Below are 16,017 nucleotides of genomic sequence, written 5' to 3'. Positions count from 1 at the left end.
GGCGGGGGAGGGGGCGGCGCATGCGCAGGGCGGCGCCGCACGGCGCCTGCGCGGCGCGGCCGGAAGCGGCTGCCTGAGGCGGATGTTGACGCTGAGCGCGGCTCGCTGAGGTGAGGGGGGCGGCGGCGGCGGCGGCTCGGTGCCCCTCGGGCCGCGGCGGGCGAGGGGGGGGAATCTCGGGGTAGGGGGCGGCCGCGGCTCGGCTTCCTCCCGCCCCGCTCCCGGTGATCGTTAGGGGCGGGAGGGAGCCGGCTCGGCAGGGCCCCGGGGCTGCGGCGGCTCCCACGGGACGCGAGGGGGGCCGGGCCTTGACGCGCGGGGCTTGGGGCGAGGAGTGCGGGGGATAAAGCAGGCCCGAGGGCGAGGATACGCCTTTGGGGCGCGGGGGGGTGGGGGTGAACTTCAGACCCGTGCGGAAAACAAGAAGGGCCGGGGAAGGGGGGGAGTTAACGGCTCTGATACGTGCTGTGGTGGGGGGTTGCTCCAGCACTGCGCCGTTGGGGCTAAAATCGCGTCGCGTGGTGTAAGCGTGGCAGGAGAGGTCGTTTATCCGATCTTCCTCAAGGCTGAGGAGGCTGCTCCTGGTGTGTCTGGGCATCGTGAAGGGTATGGACAACGTGGAGGGAGTCACGAAGGGCTTGAGACTTGCAGTGACTTGGGAGGACAGAAGCACTTTAGTACAGGAATAAAAAAGGCAAAGGGGGAAGGCAGGAGTTGTCCAGTATGTGGTAGAGTGTTGTAAAAAAAATAAAGAAAAATGATTGGGGAGAGGACAGTAAAAATCTGCTTAGTTTATAGTAAAACAGATTTCACTGAGGCATGAGAAAAACTTTCAAAGGAAGAATAAACTGTCCAGAGCGGTGTGGTGTCTCCTTCACTGGAGCTTCAAAGAAAAACTAAGTGAAAATCTGTCAGGAATTGCCTAGATGTTCTTAATCTCGTTGGAGTGCAGGGTTTGGGAGTCTCATTGAGGTCCTTTTCTGTTCTGTTTCTTTGCCTAGTTGCACGAAACTCTGGCTTGGGCTGTCCAGCTTTCCTGACCTTTTGATCTGGGTATGAAAATCTTTGTATGGTGACAGCCTTAAGCCGTGTGCTTACAAAAACTGGGAGCAGAAGGGAACCTGGAGTGTGGCTCACAAGTGGAAAGTAACGGTTGGCTTTCCAGGGGTTCCCCTGCTCCCTTACAGGCTGAGGCAGAGCGTACAGACAGCTTCCAGGATGACCTGGCAGGGCTGACTTCAGCCTCTCCTCCTGGCTTGGTTCCTCCCACGACTGGGGCTTTGAATTACCAGTGACCCCTGTCACAGCATGGCCTGGTGGCTGCTCACGTAGCAAAGCGCTGGCGGGGAAGTTGCACTTACGTACCCCTGGGCGCACATCCTTCTTTCCAGGGTGCGTTAGATTTCGGCCTCCTCTGTGCCAGTGTGATTTGGTGCAAGTGGCTGGCTTTGCTTTCTATTTCACTTGAGGTAACGTTGTTCCAGAGTGGCTGGTTTTGGGACAGTTTATGTGTGGGAGACTTGACTTAGGGACTTTGCCTGAAAGGTTGCAGGAGTGAAGACTTTTGTGAAAACCACAGCATAGACAAAGCCTTTAAATTTACTCCATTGTGTGTTGTTACCTCTGTGCAGAGCTTTTTTGTTCATCAATTCATAGCTAAGTGTTTAAAAAAAAAAAAAGAAAAGAAAACCACCAAAAACCACAAAAGGAGATATCTGCTAAAATTGGCAACTGAAACCATTGTAAATTATACACAACTCAGGAATCCCTATCTGAAAGTTTCTTGAGTCATGGCATGACTTCTTCCACTGAAACGTCATTACGAAAGAAGCAGCAGCGTATAGGGTTTTTTTTTCCCCCCCCTCTGGTGGTTTCCCCTGCTGGCTTTCAAAGCTCCATACTATATGTTATTCTGTGCACGTAGTGCTGTATCGAAATGGCTGATGATAACGAAGACCTGCAGGCAGATGAAGAGCTCCCAGCTCCAGCTGAGGACAACTTTGAACAACTGGAGAACGATAGCCCCGCTGAGCGTAGCGGGCACGTGGCAGTCACTGATGGACGCTGCATGTACGTCTGGGGAGGCTATAAGGTATGCTGTTTCTGTCCCTGCTAAGTAAGCCTTTTGCTGCCCATGGTGCTGGGAACATGTCCCAGTAGTTTGGAAGTGAGTCTGTAAAGTTATCTCTGCCCTGAAAAACAAACAAACAAACAAAAAATTCCAGTTAATGAATTAGAATGTGAGGTTTAAGAGTTTTGAAATGATGAAATAATCGTGAGTGTTAATACAGATCTTGGCAAGCAGATAACTTTGTGGGGTGCAAGGTGTTGTTTGCCTTTCTCAACGAGCTGATGTTCCTGTTAGAAGAGAAGGAAATACTCTGTGATTTGAGATGCAGACTATGCAAAATCGCACTTTTATTTACAGCATTGTTAGCACAACTGTATTTTGTATGTCAGTGACTGTGGGTTGGGTGTTTATCATGCACTGCAAGCAGAACCAAGCCATTTTGAATTTTAACAATGAAGATGAACTTTTTATTTGACAGTGAACTCAGTAGATAAATCGGTAGCTGAAAGTAAAACTTTGGTGTATTGTTCTGCTAGTGTCGTGCAGAGGGTAGGGGAGTTGAAAAGAAAATTGTGGCTCATTTATTTACCCTGGATATCCTGCTTGGGGTATGAAAGGAAGGTTTAACTGCCTTTCGTAGATGCCAGTCTCTGGCTCTGTTGGAAGCTTGTCTGGTCTCCAGCAGAAGCTAATGAGGCTGATAGCTGCTCTCGAAGGGCTGTTCTGCAGGTGAGAGATACAGAAGTGCAGCAGGCACTGCTCCTGCTGTTTTCTTTTTCACAGTTAGATCTCTGAGGGGGTGTGAAAATTCACAGGAACTTGCAGCTGCGTATGTCAAGTGTCCTTCTAACGCTGCCTTTTCTGTACTGTTCTGCAGAACGCCCAAGTTAGGGGGTTTTATGACTTCTATCTACCTAGAGATGAGATATGGATCTACAACATGGAAACTGGAAGATGGTACAGTAAACAATTAACTTACTAATTTTCATTTTATGGAAAAAATGAGAAATTCTCAATTTGATACAGAAAGCACACTGAGGGTCTGCGTCCAGGATGGTGGTCGTCTCTAGAGACGTGTCTGATCTCTGTGTTCCCACCTAACAAAGTGTTGCTTAAAGGTGTAAAACATTTCTAAAGCTTTCTTTTTCTTGTAAAAACTATGAATACATTTTTCACAGGGATGAGGTGGGTGAAGTAGGAGAGGCAACTTAGACGGCCCATGCAGGAATCACAGGAGTTGTTGATCACACAGCCACCGATATGAAGCGTTTTGGGATGCCTGGTACAGGATATAGTTTCTGTAAAGTGCATTTGTACCACTTGTGAGTGCAGCGGTAAATGAATGAGAGAAGCGACATGGAATTTTTTGTTTATTTTCCTTGTAAGCAGTTGTTTTTAAACGTTTATACAGCTGAGGAAACTACTGTGGTCTCCTAGACCACTAGGAACCTGGAAGTTGTGTGAAACCTGTGTACGTGATAGTGCAAGACAAGGGAGCGTAATGCTGCAATTCTGTAGATAGGTAGGACCTTGCATGGCAAAGCCTAGTCCCCTCAGCTCTTTAAAGTAAGTGCAATTTCAGCACTGGGTTTGCAGTTGTCGTTGTGGCTGAGGAGGGCCTCGAACGTGGAATGGAAGCTCCTCTCTGTGGTTGTAAGACTTATTGAAATACGTAGCAAAATAAAAACCTTCCGCTTACACAGGTGCATCTTTTCTTTGCCTGGGGATCTTTCTGGAATTTTCACGAATGTGAAAGGCATATCAAACTCCTGAACTGGGCAGACAGGACTTCTCCCCCATGAAAAGTGTATTAATTAAAATTACCTTTTCCCCACCTCCCCCTGTAATATGTGCTTGCGTCTACAAGGGCATCAGAAACTCATAACTGAATGGTCCTCAAAGACTTGCCTTAATTAAAAACATACAAGTAACGTTAAAAACTTCCAGACAAAATCATTGTTGTCCATTTTTATCAGATAAACTATTTTGAACTCTGCTTCTAGGAAGAAAAGTAAAACAGAGGGAGATGTTCCACCTTCCATGTCTGGAAGCTGTGCGGTGTGTGTAGACAGAGTTGTGTACCTATTTGGAGGACATCACGCACGTGGCAATACAAACAAGGTCAGTAATTTAAAGATAAATCCTTCTTCACAAAGAAGTTTCTCCTCATTAGCTTTTGATTCCATTTTGTAAAACAGAGACGGACTTTTCAGTTCATTAAAATCCATCCAGAGCAAATGTATCATCTTAACAGATCACAAAAGCATTTTCTTCTGAATGGCAGGACAGGTTGGATCTCGTTTCAGAGCTTAAATGTTAATAATGGGGGATGCTGAACACGTATCCAGTCACTGTGTCCTCTGTGGCTTCTGCAACGTAATACTTTCATCTGCTGGCTATATCTGTATTTCTTGGAAGCAGATAACCAGCTCTCTCATCCTCTCAGCAGCTTCCCCAGATCTGAACTAATTGAAGCCGTGTTCTTTTTGTGCTTGCCAAAGAGGTTTTAACTAACAAAATATAGTGTTTGCCACTTGCATTGTTTTCGTGCAGGTGATCAGCTGGCTAACTTATACCAGTTCAGGGCAACAGGTCAGATCATGTGAAGTTTGGAAAACGTGTAAACCTTCAGCTCTGCATCGTTTCACATGATGATTGTACTCTGGTAGCTTTACATCGCTGAAAAAGCACCACGGCCTGTTATTGTTCTGGCCGCAGTTCTAGAGCAGTTCATCCTGTAAGTTGTATTGCTTTGGTGCTTTTGGGTTTACTTTTTTTGAAAGCTAAGAGTTTCTGGAGGTCACTGAAATAAGATCAGGAGGTGATTTGAAACTGCTCTGTGGTTATTTGAAACGTTACTCTTTTCTGGAGTTTCTGATGGTATTTTACCATGTTCTGAAATTGTGATTTAAATTAAATAATGTTGGCCTTGCTTTTAAATATAAACTGAAAGTAACCTGGGGCAATGCTTGCAAACAGTCTGAAACAAACTGAATTTATAGTGTGTGACTTCCTTTCTTCCTGTGAGTGATACTGCTACATTTCAGTTACTTTATATATCTGTACCAGCTATTTCTCTCTATGTAAAATGATGTAATGTGCAAAGAAGGGTTGCTACCATAAAAAAAAAGTTTTTTCTTGACCAGATTTTTTTATTGTAAGGAAGTTGCTACTTTGTACACACCTTCGTTTTATCCTATTTCAGCTTCCAGACGGTAAAACTCAGTGTCCGTAGTTCTCTTGCTTTTATAAAAGGGTATTTTGGGCTTGAATCTGCAAAACGATAAGGATCTTTGGCTCCATGTTTTGTACAAAACGTTGCCAGTGCTCTGTGTAGTTAGGAAAAGAGCTTTTAAAGTACTTCTGTGCTGATACATGCTAGTTAAAAGTTAATACATTAACATCAATCAGACTTAAGCTTTAAGCTAACTGTGTGGGTAAAAAAATCTTTTTATTTTCTACAGTTCTACATGTTAAATTCCAGATCCACGGACAAAGTGCTGCAGTGGGTCAGAGTAGAATGTCAGGGGGTCCCCCCTTCATCAAAGGACAAACTTGGCGTTTGGGTTTACAAAAACAAGTAAGGCTCCAGCAATGAAGTCAGCACAGCTATCCTTGCGCGTGTTTGCTTTTAATCACTCTTAGTCTCATCACTGTTGTGTCTTTTTGTTTGAATAAAAACTGCCAAAGGACTTTTTGACTGCAGCGCATACGTGCTTCAGGAAAATGCTGGGTTTGTTCCCCAGCTAGCCTTTTAAAACTGTTCAGTCCTTTAACCTTCCTTAAATGAAAAACCTCCCTCCTAATTTGTTTACGTATAAGCTGCAAAATATCCATGTGAGTCACAGTCCAAAATACAGGCTCATTAAAGGCAAATGCTCCACATTCTCAGGGCATTACTTTAAAGATACTGCATCCTGGTTACTTGTATCAGCGTCATTCCTCTTAGCAATTGCATCTGGAATTAATCTTCATATAAGCCTATTCTGGAATTCCTGGTACCTTGCAAAATACAATCTTTTGGTCATGTCTTGTGGGACAGCTTGCGTTTCTTTGATAGGTCAAGAATGGGAAGCTGTTTTAATTTAAAATTGCGTGTGCCTTTTTGACATGCTTAGTTCAAGATGTTTGTGCTGGTTACACAAAACAAGGAATGTGTTAGATGAACTGCTGTTGATGTTATCCGATTTAATATGTTGGGATCGTGTCCAAGACATGCCAGAAGGCCTTTTGGCATTTCAAACCTTGGAAAAGATGAGGAGGATTGAGATAAGGTGTTAAAGCTGGAAGAGCTGATGTGCAAAATATTGCTGCTGCCTTGCCCCCGTGTTCAGCTAGGGTAGTGCTAGTCTCTTCGAGAGTGAGCTGCGTGATGAGCTTGTCCCAGCCTTTGGCACTGTAGGATAGACTGAGGAAAGCCCTTGTTGTAGGTAGTTTCCCACTTCCACACGCTTGCTGTCCCAGCTGTTCAGGAGGTGGGGTGTGGGAGTGAATTATCTCAGGGGAAGGCAGGGGCTTTTAGCTCTGTTCTTGGGGTGTCTGCCTAGCGCTGGCTTCTCGGAGGGTTCCTGGCTTTGGTCAAAACTGGCAAGGTTACGTGTTCTTACTGTTACGTTAGGGAATTTTTCAAGCATTACTTGCAAAGCCTTACCTGGACAGCACAGGCATCTGCTTCCTGTTAACACAGCTGGTCTTGGTTATATCGAATCTGGCTCCCCTGAGGCAGAGGAAATCGGGGATGCCAGATACGCTTGTGTCTGGGTCATGTATGGTGATTTTGGTGTATAACTGGCTACAGATGCCCGCAGTGCTTTGTGCGTTACGCGTTCTGCGGCATTCACTGTACAGACTCATGAAAGGTTGGAAAGTGCCTGTGATGCTACTTTGTAGATTCTCAACATGGAGAGAAAGCTCATTATTACAATGCCTGCTGTGTGGTGAATTTTGTAGCGTCGTTGTTGGAAGGCTGAGAGGTTTTTTATTGTTGTTCTTGTTTGTCCCTTGAGAACCATTTTAGGTGTAAATCTGTGCTAGATTGGAGTTGTGAGCTTGCACTTAGGTGGTGTAGATGGTTTCCTGTTACCTCCTAATTTAATAAAACTTTCTGGCAAAACCATGCCATTCATTTCTAATGAGCACTGAACCGCAAACATAAAATGTAAATGTAAATTGCATTGTAAGAGACAAAAAGAGCAGTAAAATCAGATAAGTAACTGATTGCTCACAGTAACTGCTCTTCAGGCTTTGAAACAAAACAAAAAAGTGTGAAGAAAAAAGTCTTTCCTAACCAAAAAAAAAAAAAATAAAACTCTTCCTGGGCAGCTTCAGTGGTAGGGAGTTTGCTGCCCGAAGTGTCGCTTGCCTTGCTCTCCTGATGCCCTGTCCTGCCAGTCCCACACAGGCAGTGCACATCTCCACAGTGACCGTGTCCGGGGCTGCACCCGAGCAGCTGATTTCTCGAGTCATCAGTGTCTTGGGAAGCGCTGACGGCTCTGGGTGCTGGGCAGTCTTCAGGCTGCATCAGCCCTGCAGAGGGAGAGCAGAAAACTGTACAAGCCCGTGCTTTCAGGCAAGCGTTGGTGTGGGGCAGTGCAGGTGCTGGTTGCAGAGGGACTTGCACATGGATTTAGTGCAGGAGCCTGCACCGAACCACTGAGAGAGAGCAGGCACTTGAGCTTTTCCTTTCAGTCTCCTTTTTGGACCTCAGTTCAGAGTGACTTCCCTCTATTCTCTGCCTGCTGTACGTGGTATGTGTTTCACTCGCACCCCATGTGCTTTCCCTTTGCTTTTTACAGCAGTGTCTGTAAACCCAACCCATATTTTGGGCTCAGGGAAAATGTGCAAAGGCCTCGGAAAGGGTGGAGGCAGGAAACTGCAGGAACAAACACCAGTAGCTGCTGTATGGGAGCCCCAGTAGTGACGGTTTGAGCACAGCAACCAAGCAGCAGGCCCCGTAGCTTCACGCTTGGAACCAGAGCAAAACTTGGGAGCCTGAGGCCTGGGAAAGAGCTACAGAGGGATTTAATGTGGGTGGCAGGGTACTTGAGGCAAGGGATAGGGCTCCACATCTGGATAACTTGCGTTGTAGACATATTAGGAGTAGTGAAGCCAAAGGGGCTTCCCTGGTTTTCCTGTCTTCTGTTTGAGTACAGCCTTTACATAGCTGTAATTTGTAGCAATGAATGTGATATTATATACCTAATAGATCTTGATGCATTTTCTGTTTCAGGCTAATATTTTTTGGAGGCTATGGTTATTTTCCTGAAGGGAAACAACGGGGAACTTTTGAATTTGATGAAACCTCTTTTTGGGTGAGCAAACTTTTCCCACCTTGAAATAATTTCTGTTTAAACTTTAAATCTAATATTTGATTAATGCTTATTAAAACTTGTTCCTTGTTGAATATTTTTAAAGAATTCAGGTCTTCCTAGAGGGTGGAATGACCACGTACATGTTCTGGACACTGAAACTTTTACTTGGAGCCAGCCTATAACTACGGTAATTACTATTCTTGTGTCAGTTGTTTTAAGTTGGAGTTCTTCAGAAGTGTGTGCATTGTCTGCCATGTCTCTTCTAGCGTTGTATAAAAATAAGCGTGACTCTGCTAGGCCTGAGTTCATTGCTTTAGTTTGTGATAAGTTAGAAGAGACTGCTGATAAAGTGGCCTCCGTGCATAGCCACAGGCTGTTCGCAGTGGCCTGTCCCAGCAGCAGCAGCAGCTTTGGGCTGTAAGATGTTCTGTGTGCCAAGGTTGCGGGTTCAGTTAACTTGCAGCGTGAGGCTGTCTTAACCTGTTGTATCTCTACTGTAGCTTCCTGCCACCCTTTTAGAAGAGGTAGGTAGCTATTCCCGAGCAAGAAGCATGTGAACTCACCTGGAATAAATTTTTCTTCTTCTGCTTTCCTGCTCTACCCTGCAGCCTTGTTTACATGTCACCAGTCTTTAACTGCTGAGTGAGCAGTTGTCAGGTGCCCCTTGATCCTGCCTTTTTCAGGATATAAACCAGTTCCTGAATATCAGGAGCTACAAAAGATGCAAGAGCTCTCTGAAATACCTAGTGCTAGCTAGCAGGAGACATGAGAAATGCCTCATTGGGTCAGGAGGCAGGATCCTGGAGTAGATGGACCGTGGGGCGCTGATCTTGTCACTGTGGCTCTTCCTAAGTTGGTTTTCTCCGTGGGATGAATCACTGACTGATTACTGAGTGCCCCTCTCTGTAGCTGTGGCCGCTGGATGCACTGCCTGCAGCACTGCTCGTTTCTGCTATTCTGACTTGTCTCCTGGGACGCGCAGTCTGTCTGATCTAGCCACAGGAGGAAACCTAGCCAAGAGCTAAAGCTAGGACTGCGTGACTTGGGTTCTCTTCCCTTCTCATGCTTCAGAGCAAGCTGTCTTAATTCCCTGTACCTTGCTTCCTTACCAGCTACGGCTGTTTTTATTTGTCTCCTGTGTGTGCATTCCGTGAGGTGTCATTAGCTTGTGTTTGCAGTCTTCCCTACAAGATGCTTGAGGGGGAAAGACCAAAGAGGTGGGTTTGAAACAATGTCAGTAGAACTAGCCTGGAAACTTCCCCTCAAAATAAAAATAAAATGACTTGCTTATTCAGCTGCGTTCTTGAGACCATTTTTAGCTGAATTAAAACCATTCCCCACGTCCTCTCTCCTTCCTAACAACGAGAAACTAGCCTTTTGTTTTACTTTGTCTTTCTCTCGTTGTCGTCTTTTTTTCCTGCTGACCTGCTTTTCTTCACGCTTCAGTGGCTTTGTTCTCATGGGGAGCTTGGAAAAATAAAACGTATGGTCTCGTGTCAGCTCACTGTTGTGTGGAGCTTTGGTATGTTTCACTTGGCTGCTGGATTGTGGTAGAAACAAAACGCAAAACTCTGTGTGTTGTAATTGCAAGTAGACACCATTTGAAGTGTCCCAGAAGTATTCAGAAGGAGGCAAATGGAATTATACTGCCACAGAAATGGAGGAAATGAAATTTGAGATAAGAAGCTTATTATTCAGATTACTGAAAAATTCTTTTGTCTTAATGCATACAGATCTCAAATATCTTAGAAGCCGCTCTAAGAAAAATACTATTTAATGATTCATGATCTCATTGCCTCATTTTCAGTCTGAGGTCTTCCGTGACTGTCTGAGCCCTCCTCTAGAAGCAGAATTTATAGCTTGTCACGTAAAAAGCGGGGGAAAAAGCCTTCCTCAGTCAATTTTCTGATCTTCTGTCCATCAATGAAAACAAATTTCTGCACACAGAACGACTTACTGGATGTTTTTTCACATTCTGTTCCTTAGCGACCTTAAATCTCACTTAAGTTCAGCCTTTCATCCCCTGGGGTGACTGAGTTGTGGGACTGTGAGATCTCGCTTACCTTGACGGTGCCTCCCAGGTGCGCTCTCCTGGGAGGCCTGAGGGGCGCAGCCCTGGTCTGCTGCGCCTGATGATGCACCGTGCCTGCCAGGGCGCCCGGCGGGGCCGCAGCCCTGCTGCTTCGTGTGTACGGGGGGTGCGTTCAGCCCAGCTCCTCTCTTTACAACATCTACTGTAGGTTGCTGGTGAAATAGTAACAGCAGAAAAGAAAATGCTACATCTTTTGGTAATATAGCAGATGAACTTGGCTTCTTATTTCACTTTTTCTTTCCCCAGGGTAAAACTCCGTCACCACGAGCAGCTCATGCCTGTGCTACAGTTGGGAACAGAGGCTACGTGTTTGGTGGCAGATACAGAGTAAGACCCCAGCCCAGTTTAGCAGTGTATTACTGAAACCCAAACAGAATGTTTAAACCATCATCTGCTTTATTGTAGGAGTCCAGAATGAATGATCTTTACTATCTAAATTTGGATACATGGGAGTGGAATGAAATGTAGGTACTAAAACTTGTGCTCTTTTGTTTTTAAAGCAGTATGTAATTGCATATGAAGAAGTGGAGGGTTTTTGTGTGCGTGTGTTTTGGGGGGGGGAGGGGGTTGGTTTTGTTACTTCTAAATATTCTGATGAAACTTAGTAAACTCGAGTAGAACTGATCCTCCTAACCCTGTTACTGTCAGGAATTGTGAAGTATGGATATGAGCAAAACTCTTACTTCCTCTAGAGTGTTGCAGGCTGGCTTCACAGGGTTAGTGTGGTATCTTCAGTGAACTGCCTTTTGCTATTCTAAAGAAACTAATTGCTTTTGGGTCACAAGCTGTGCAGAGGACGAAGTCCTATGATTCAAATATCTGAAAAATAATCAGAGCAGGAAAAAGCAGCAGCATTTTACCATAGCATATCTGTAATATATCTTGTGATGTTCTTATTTAAATACAGAATCACGCAAGGCATTTGCCCAGTAGGCCGATCGTGGCATTCTTTAACACCAATTTCCTCAGATCATCTCTTCCTCTTTGGAGGATTCACCACTGACAAGCAGCCCCTAAGTAAGTCATTCCAAAAGGATTTTATGCTGTCTTTGTTTTCTTAAACCGTTACGCGCAGAAGCTCGGGTTATTGCCTAGGTCACCTTAAATTCTTTCTAAATTCCTTCCGTGCACTCGTGTCATTGAACTCCTTATGGACAGCAGCTAAATTGACACAGTAGGAGTCAATGAATGTGTTGAGAAACTACTATTTCTAGAATTTAAGGTGCTCTAAAAATGCCTCTGTTGCAAATTGCAAGCAGTAAGAGCTTGGCAGTCCTCCATGTTTCCCTCCTTACTTTGCTCCTGCAAGCCAGTGCTTAAGGCCTGTTTTCATATAGCCGGCACTAAGTTTTGTAGGTTTTGTCCTGAAAAGCTTGATTTATTTAATGACAGTTTAATAACAATAACGTACATGCTCCAACAAACATGAAAGAACTAACAGTACTGTTTGTATTTGGCGTTTTGGTTGTTTTTAGGTGATGCTTGGATTTATTGCATCAGCAAGAATGAGTGGATACAGTTTGAGCATAACTATTCAGAAAAGCCAAGGTAAGGTGTACGCTCTTCTGGAAACTTACAAAAACTAGGGAGGAAAGCTTTCATGTTGGCATGACAGGGAGACAACACACCTTCCTCTTTATGCCACTCATTTTTTTTAAACAATGCAGTACCTTGAATTAGCAGTTTCTACCCCAGAAGTGCTGATGTATTGAATGCAAGCACAGTCAAGCTTAATACCACTGCTTGACTGGTGCTGGAGACGGCATATAGCTTAAGGCTTTTTTGTTGAAACAGCAGGAGATGCAGATGGGGATTTAAGGTTTTATCTACTGGCTGCAAAGGCCAATGAGCTATGAATGTGCCAGCACAAGAGCTTAATATTTTAACCTGTGTATTCTTGCTCTGCCAGCAAAACTCTGGACACAGGGAGGTTTGCACCAACCTATGCGCCTGTAGATGTGGTTAGAGGGACTGAATGCATGTGTGAGAAAGTGATTTCCACAAGTCTTGCACCGCTGTATTGTTGGATAAAAATCTGCTGGTGTTCCTTCAGTCCTGTGACGTGGCTCCACTGGGTTATGAAAGTGAAGTTTGTGCAAGCAGATTGTTGCAGTCATCCTGCAAAAGTGACAGGAGTGCTGATTTCACGCATGCCTGTACTTGCAGGCAGTGTGTTGCTGAGCCCCACGACTCCACAGCCTTGCTCTAACCAGGGCAGCTTACACAGCCCATGATTTACTGGCTAAGAATTTTCCTTCTCTGAACATAAAACTCCTGTTGATTTAGCTTTATAGTGTACTGGTGAAAGGCAAACTGTGTGTATTAACTTGAAATACAAATCCCAACCCTGTCTTTTTGAGCACGTGGGTTTTTTTGTTTGCTTTGGTTAATGTAGTGTTGACGACTTCTGTTTTTAGGTTGTGGCATACAGCTTGTGCAAGCGAAGAAGGAGAGGTGATCGTCTTCGGGGGCTGCGCCAACAATTTACTTGCCCATTCTAAAGCTGTAAGTTTATTTCGAGCTTTCCCTTCCTGCGCGGCCCAGCCCTTCCCGAAGGAGCCGCCCTGGCTGTCGCTCCAGCAAATGGGAAATGCTAGCAGTCAGCAGCGTGGTCTTGTGAGGAACGGCAAAGGAGCTTGAACAGAGCTCAAAGGGGAAATGTTTTGTTGCTTTTCTAGAAACCAAGTCATTATTCATTACTCAAGCAAACTCTTACTTGTTTTCCCTCACATCCACATTTCATACAGGGCCTGTTCCTATCTCCAACTACTCCTTTAGTTTTTGCACTGTGCTGCTTCCCCAGGAATGTTTTCGGGGAGCCTCTCCCAAAGTCATTTCTTCTCTGATGCCTACCAGGAGGCCTGGCTGCATAGAGAGGGTCTCTTCAGTCTAGAGTAGCCAAGACGGGGGGGATTGCTAACATCTGTAAAACGGCCAGTTGGCTGGAAAGGGTAAACAGGCACTGTGTTTGCAGGACAGATAGGTTTATGTACGTTCAAGGAGCAGATGTTTTTAAAAAAAAAAAAAAAAAAAGCCATCAGTGGCTGCTGCACGTAGTCCCTGTATCTAAAGTCTCTCACCTGCAGCTCACTGGAGACTTGAACGTTCTGCAGAAGCACCGGTAGGTGCTGACACTCATCTCCCCGCAAGCTCTGCCCTTGGCTGTGGTAGGAGCTGGGACAGGGGCTAGCGCAGCCAGGGACGGATCCGTGTGCGCGTGTGCTGCTGGCAGGCTCTAGCCCGCCCAGGCCAGACCAAGGCTCACCTAGCCAGTCTCCTGTCCGACAGCAACAGGAGATGCAGCGTAGGGAGAGCACGTGAGCCCGGCCGCTTTCTGTGCCCGTGCCCCTCCTGCTCCCCCAGCTGCTTGTATACAGCAGCAGTTTATCTGTATTTTAATACACCTTATAGTTTCCGGAGTGCCCCAACATCCCCTCTTGTAGGATTTGGTGAAGAATTCTGCGTTCAGCTTATTTGCTGCCTTTGTGATTTATATAAAACTTCGGTCTGGTCCCCATGGTCAGCCTCTGCAGCCCACAGAGTGCTGCTGTTGGTTTTGTCTTCCTCGCCAGGGTCTGTTTGCTGCGAGCCTTGGCTGTTCTGGCTCCTCAGTGCTGTAATAAAGTGAAGCCACGTAACCCAACTGCCTCTCTCTCTCTCTCAGGCTCACAGTAATGAAATACTTGTGTTTTCTCTACAACCAAGATCTCTTGTAAGGTAAGAAAACAAAACTTTAAACTCTCCTGACTCATCTGAAATGACTAGTGCAGGGTTAACAGCAGACCTTTTTCCTCGTGTTTCTGTGACACTGCCGAACATTGTTGTCTTGCAAAGAAAGCTGAAGCAGCATCAGCCAATTACAAGTGGACATGGCAAGATGCTGTTAATAAAGCACACAGCACATGTTTGGCACTGCAGGTGATGAGACTAAGTCCTAACTAATTAGCTTTAAAGAATTAGCTTATCTTGTTGCACTTGTTCAAAACTGTGCTAACAACTGACACAGGTTTTGTTTTGTTTTGTTTTCCTCTCCCCCCCCCCCCCCTCGCCCCAAGGCTGTGCCTCGAAGCAGTCATTTGCTTTAAGGAGATGTTGGCCAGTTCCTGGAACTGCCTCCCCAAGCACTTGCTGCACAGCGTCAATCAGCGGTTTGGAAGCAACAACACCTCGGGCTCCTGAGCTGGCTGCACTGAGCTGGCTCTGAACAAGCTGTGCATGGCTGAGCAAGGCTAAAAGATGTAATAATTTTACCAAGTGTGGCAAACATTAAACCTGTATAGATTAAATATTGGTATTGTTGTAGGTAGTTGCTTCCTGCCTTTAAGTTGCATGTGAATGGCCTAGAGAGAACCTATTTTTGTGTAAAAATGTTTGCAATAAATGTATTTAATGCAAGTGGAGATGTATCCCATGCTTAAGCTAAAAGTAGGTCTGGGTTTGTCCACCTTGAAGAACTTGTGAGGGCCACCCCCAAGCGAGAAAAGGGGCTGCGCACATGTGTGGAAGTACTTGTTTATGGCAGCCCCAGCCAAGGACCTGTGGACGTTAGCTGTTGTGCAGGAAATACTGAGGCACCCTATGAATATTAAAGAGGAGCGTTGCGTTAGTCTAGGCTGAAGAGTGCTGTGATGGGTGAGCAGTCCTGTTTTAGTGTACAGCCTTAGGACCGTGTCTGCTTCACGCATTTTGCCACAAATGTTTAAGGTCAGAGAAATGGTTTTTTGCGAATTCTACATAATCAGAGTAGATAAACTGTCTTAAACCTTCAGGTGTTAAAGCATCACTACTCCTGCTTGTGTCTAGCTGGTTTTTGGAACTCGTCTATGTTGTGGAACTTATATGCGAACCTTAGGTAGCAGATATTCTGCCCTGAGAAGTAACTGAAAGTGCTCAAGCCTGTCTGCAGCTGCGTCAGCAGCCTGAACAGCTCACCTACCAACTGAGCAGCCTGAGCCACCACGGACTTGATCTTGGTAAAGGTACATGGAAATTGGCTGTGAAAGGGGGGTCAGTGCTGGCCTTCATTGACTCAGCCCCAACTAATCTGCAGCCCCAGCTGGTGACAGTTGGGACAAAGAACAGGCTGTGCTGCTACGGGGAATGGGTCAAATCACGTTTAAGCTGTCCTCAAAAAAAAAAAAAAAAAAATCAATAAAAGACTTTGACTTCTAGACCAAAACTCCAGTATTTTAATTCCTGCGCCAAGTTCCTTTTGTATGGTTGGGCTACAAATGGAGTAAATGCTCAGGGTCCTGCGAGCTCTAGGAGTGAAGATGCTGTTTCAGAGCTCTGCCTGTGGTATACTGATAAAGCAAGTGCAGTTTTTAATGCTGAGTCTCAAGCTAATGGCAGGGCTAATTAACGGGTCTACCTGTAACTGCACTTTTATCTCCTGGCAACCAGAAGCATGTTTTAGGAAGGGGGGAAAAAAAAAAAAGACACCCCCCCCCCAAAAAAAAAAAAGCCCTGCCTTTTCTGAAGTGAGGCATTCTGCACTGACACTCACTTCTGAACCTCACCTACTTCCACCAGAAACTCCACTC

At 45.4% G+C, this 16,017-nt stretch overlaps 1 protein-coding gene across 5 annotated transcripts; it reads left to right on the top strand.

Annotated features, from left to right (window-relative positions):
• Positions 1 to 20: 20 nt before the first annotated feature.
• On the top strand, positions 21 to 14,776 carry KLHDC2 (kelch domain containing 2). 5 transcript variants are annotated; one of them, XM_068947607.1, is made up of 15 exons: positions 111 to 181; positions 1,002 to 1,053; positions 1,925 to 2,092; positions 2,949 to 3,028; positions 4,075 to 4,192; positions 5,536 to 5,651; positions 8,301 to 8,382; positions 8,486 to 8,569; positions 10,721 to 10,801; positions 10,880 to 10,938; positions 11,382 to 11,491; positions 11,950 to 12,022; positions 12,892 to 12,979; positions 14,139 to 14,191; positions 14,530 to 14,776. In XM_068947607.1, the coding sequence occupies exons 3-15, from the start codon at positions 1,937 to 1,939 to the stop codon at positions 14,651 to 14,653; spliced, it is 1,224 nt and encodes a 407-aa protein (XP_068803708.1). In that variant the 5' UTR covers positions 111 to 181; positions 1,002 to 1,053; positions 1,925 to 1,936; the 3' UTR covers positions 14,654 to 14,776. The 5 variants fall into 5 exon arrangements, with proteins under 5 accessions (XP_068803706.1, XP_068803708.1, XP_068803711.1 ...); XM_068947610.1 differs by lacking the exon at positions 1,002 to 1,053 and adding an exon at positions 529 to 606 and having other exon boundaries at positions 118 to 181; XM_068947606.1 differs by lacking the exon at positions 111 to 181 and adding an exon at positions 394 to 606.
• Positions 14,777 to 16,017: the final 1,241 nt, after the last annotated feature.

This window comes from Struthio camelus, chromosome 5 (genome assembly GCF_040807025.1).
Source record: "Struthio camelus isolate bStrCam1 chromosome 5, bStrCam1.hap1, whole genome shotgun sequence".
NCBI lineage: Eukaryota > Metazoa > Chordata > Aves > Struthioniformes > Struthionidae > Struthio > Struthio camelus.
The sequence above is the reverse complement of the archived record's forward strand: the minus strand, read 5'-3'. Positions and strand labels throughout refer to the sequence as shown.

What these genes read in the sequence shown, in the direction of transcription:
- KLHDC2 (XM_068947605.1), top strand. Translation starts at nt 1,937, where the DNA reads ATGGCTGATGATAACGAAGACCTGCAGGCAGATGAAGAGCTCCCAGCT. An exon ending in ACGTCTGGGGAGGCTATAAG is followed by an intron (nt 2,093 to 2,948) that starts GTATGCTGTTTC and finishes ACTGTTCTGCAG; the next exon opens with AACGCCCAAGTTAGGGGGTT. An exon ending in CACTGACAAGCAGCCCCTAA is followed by an intron (nt 11,492 to 11,949) that starts GTAAGTCATTCC and finishes GGTTGTTTTTAG; the next exon opens with GTGATGCTTGGATTTATTGC.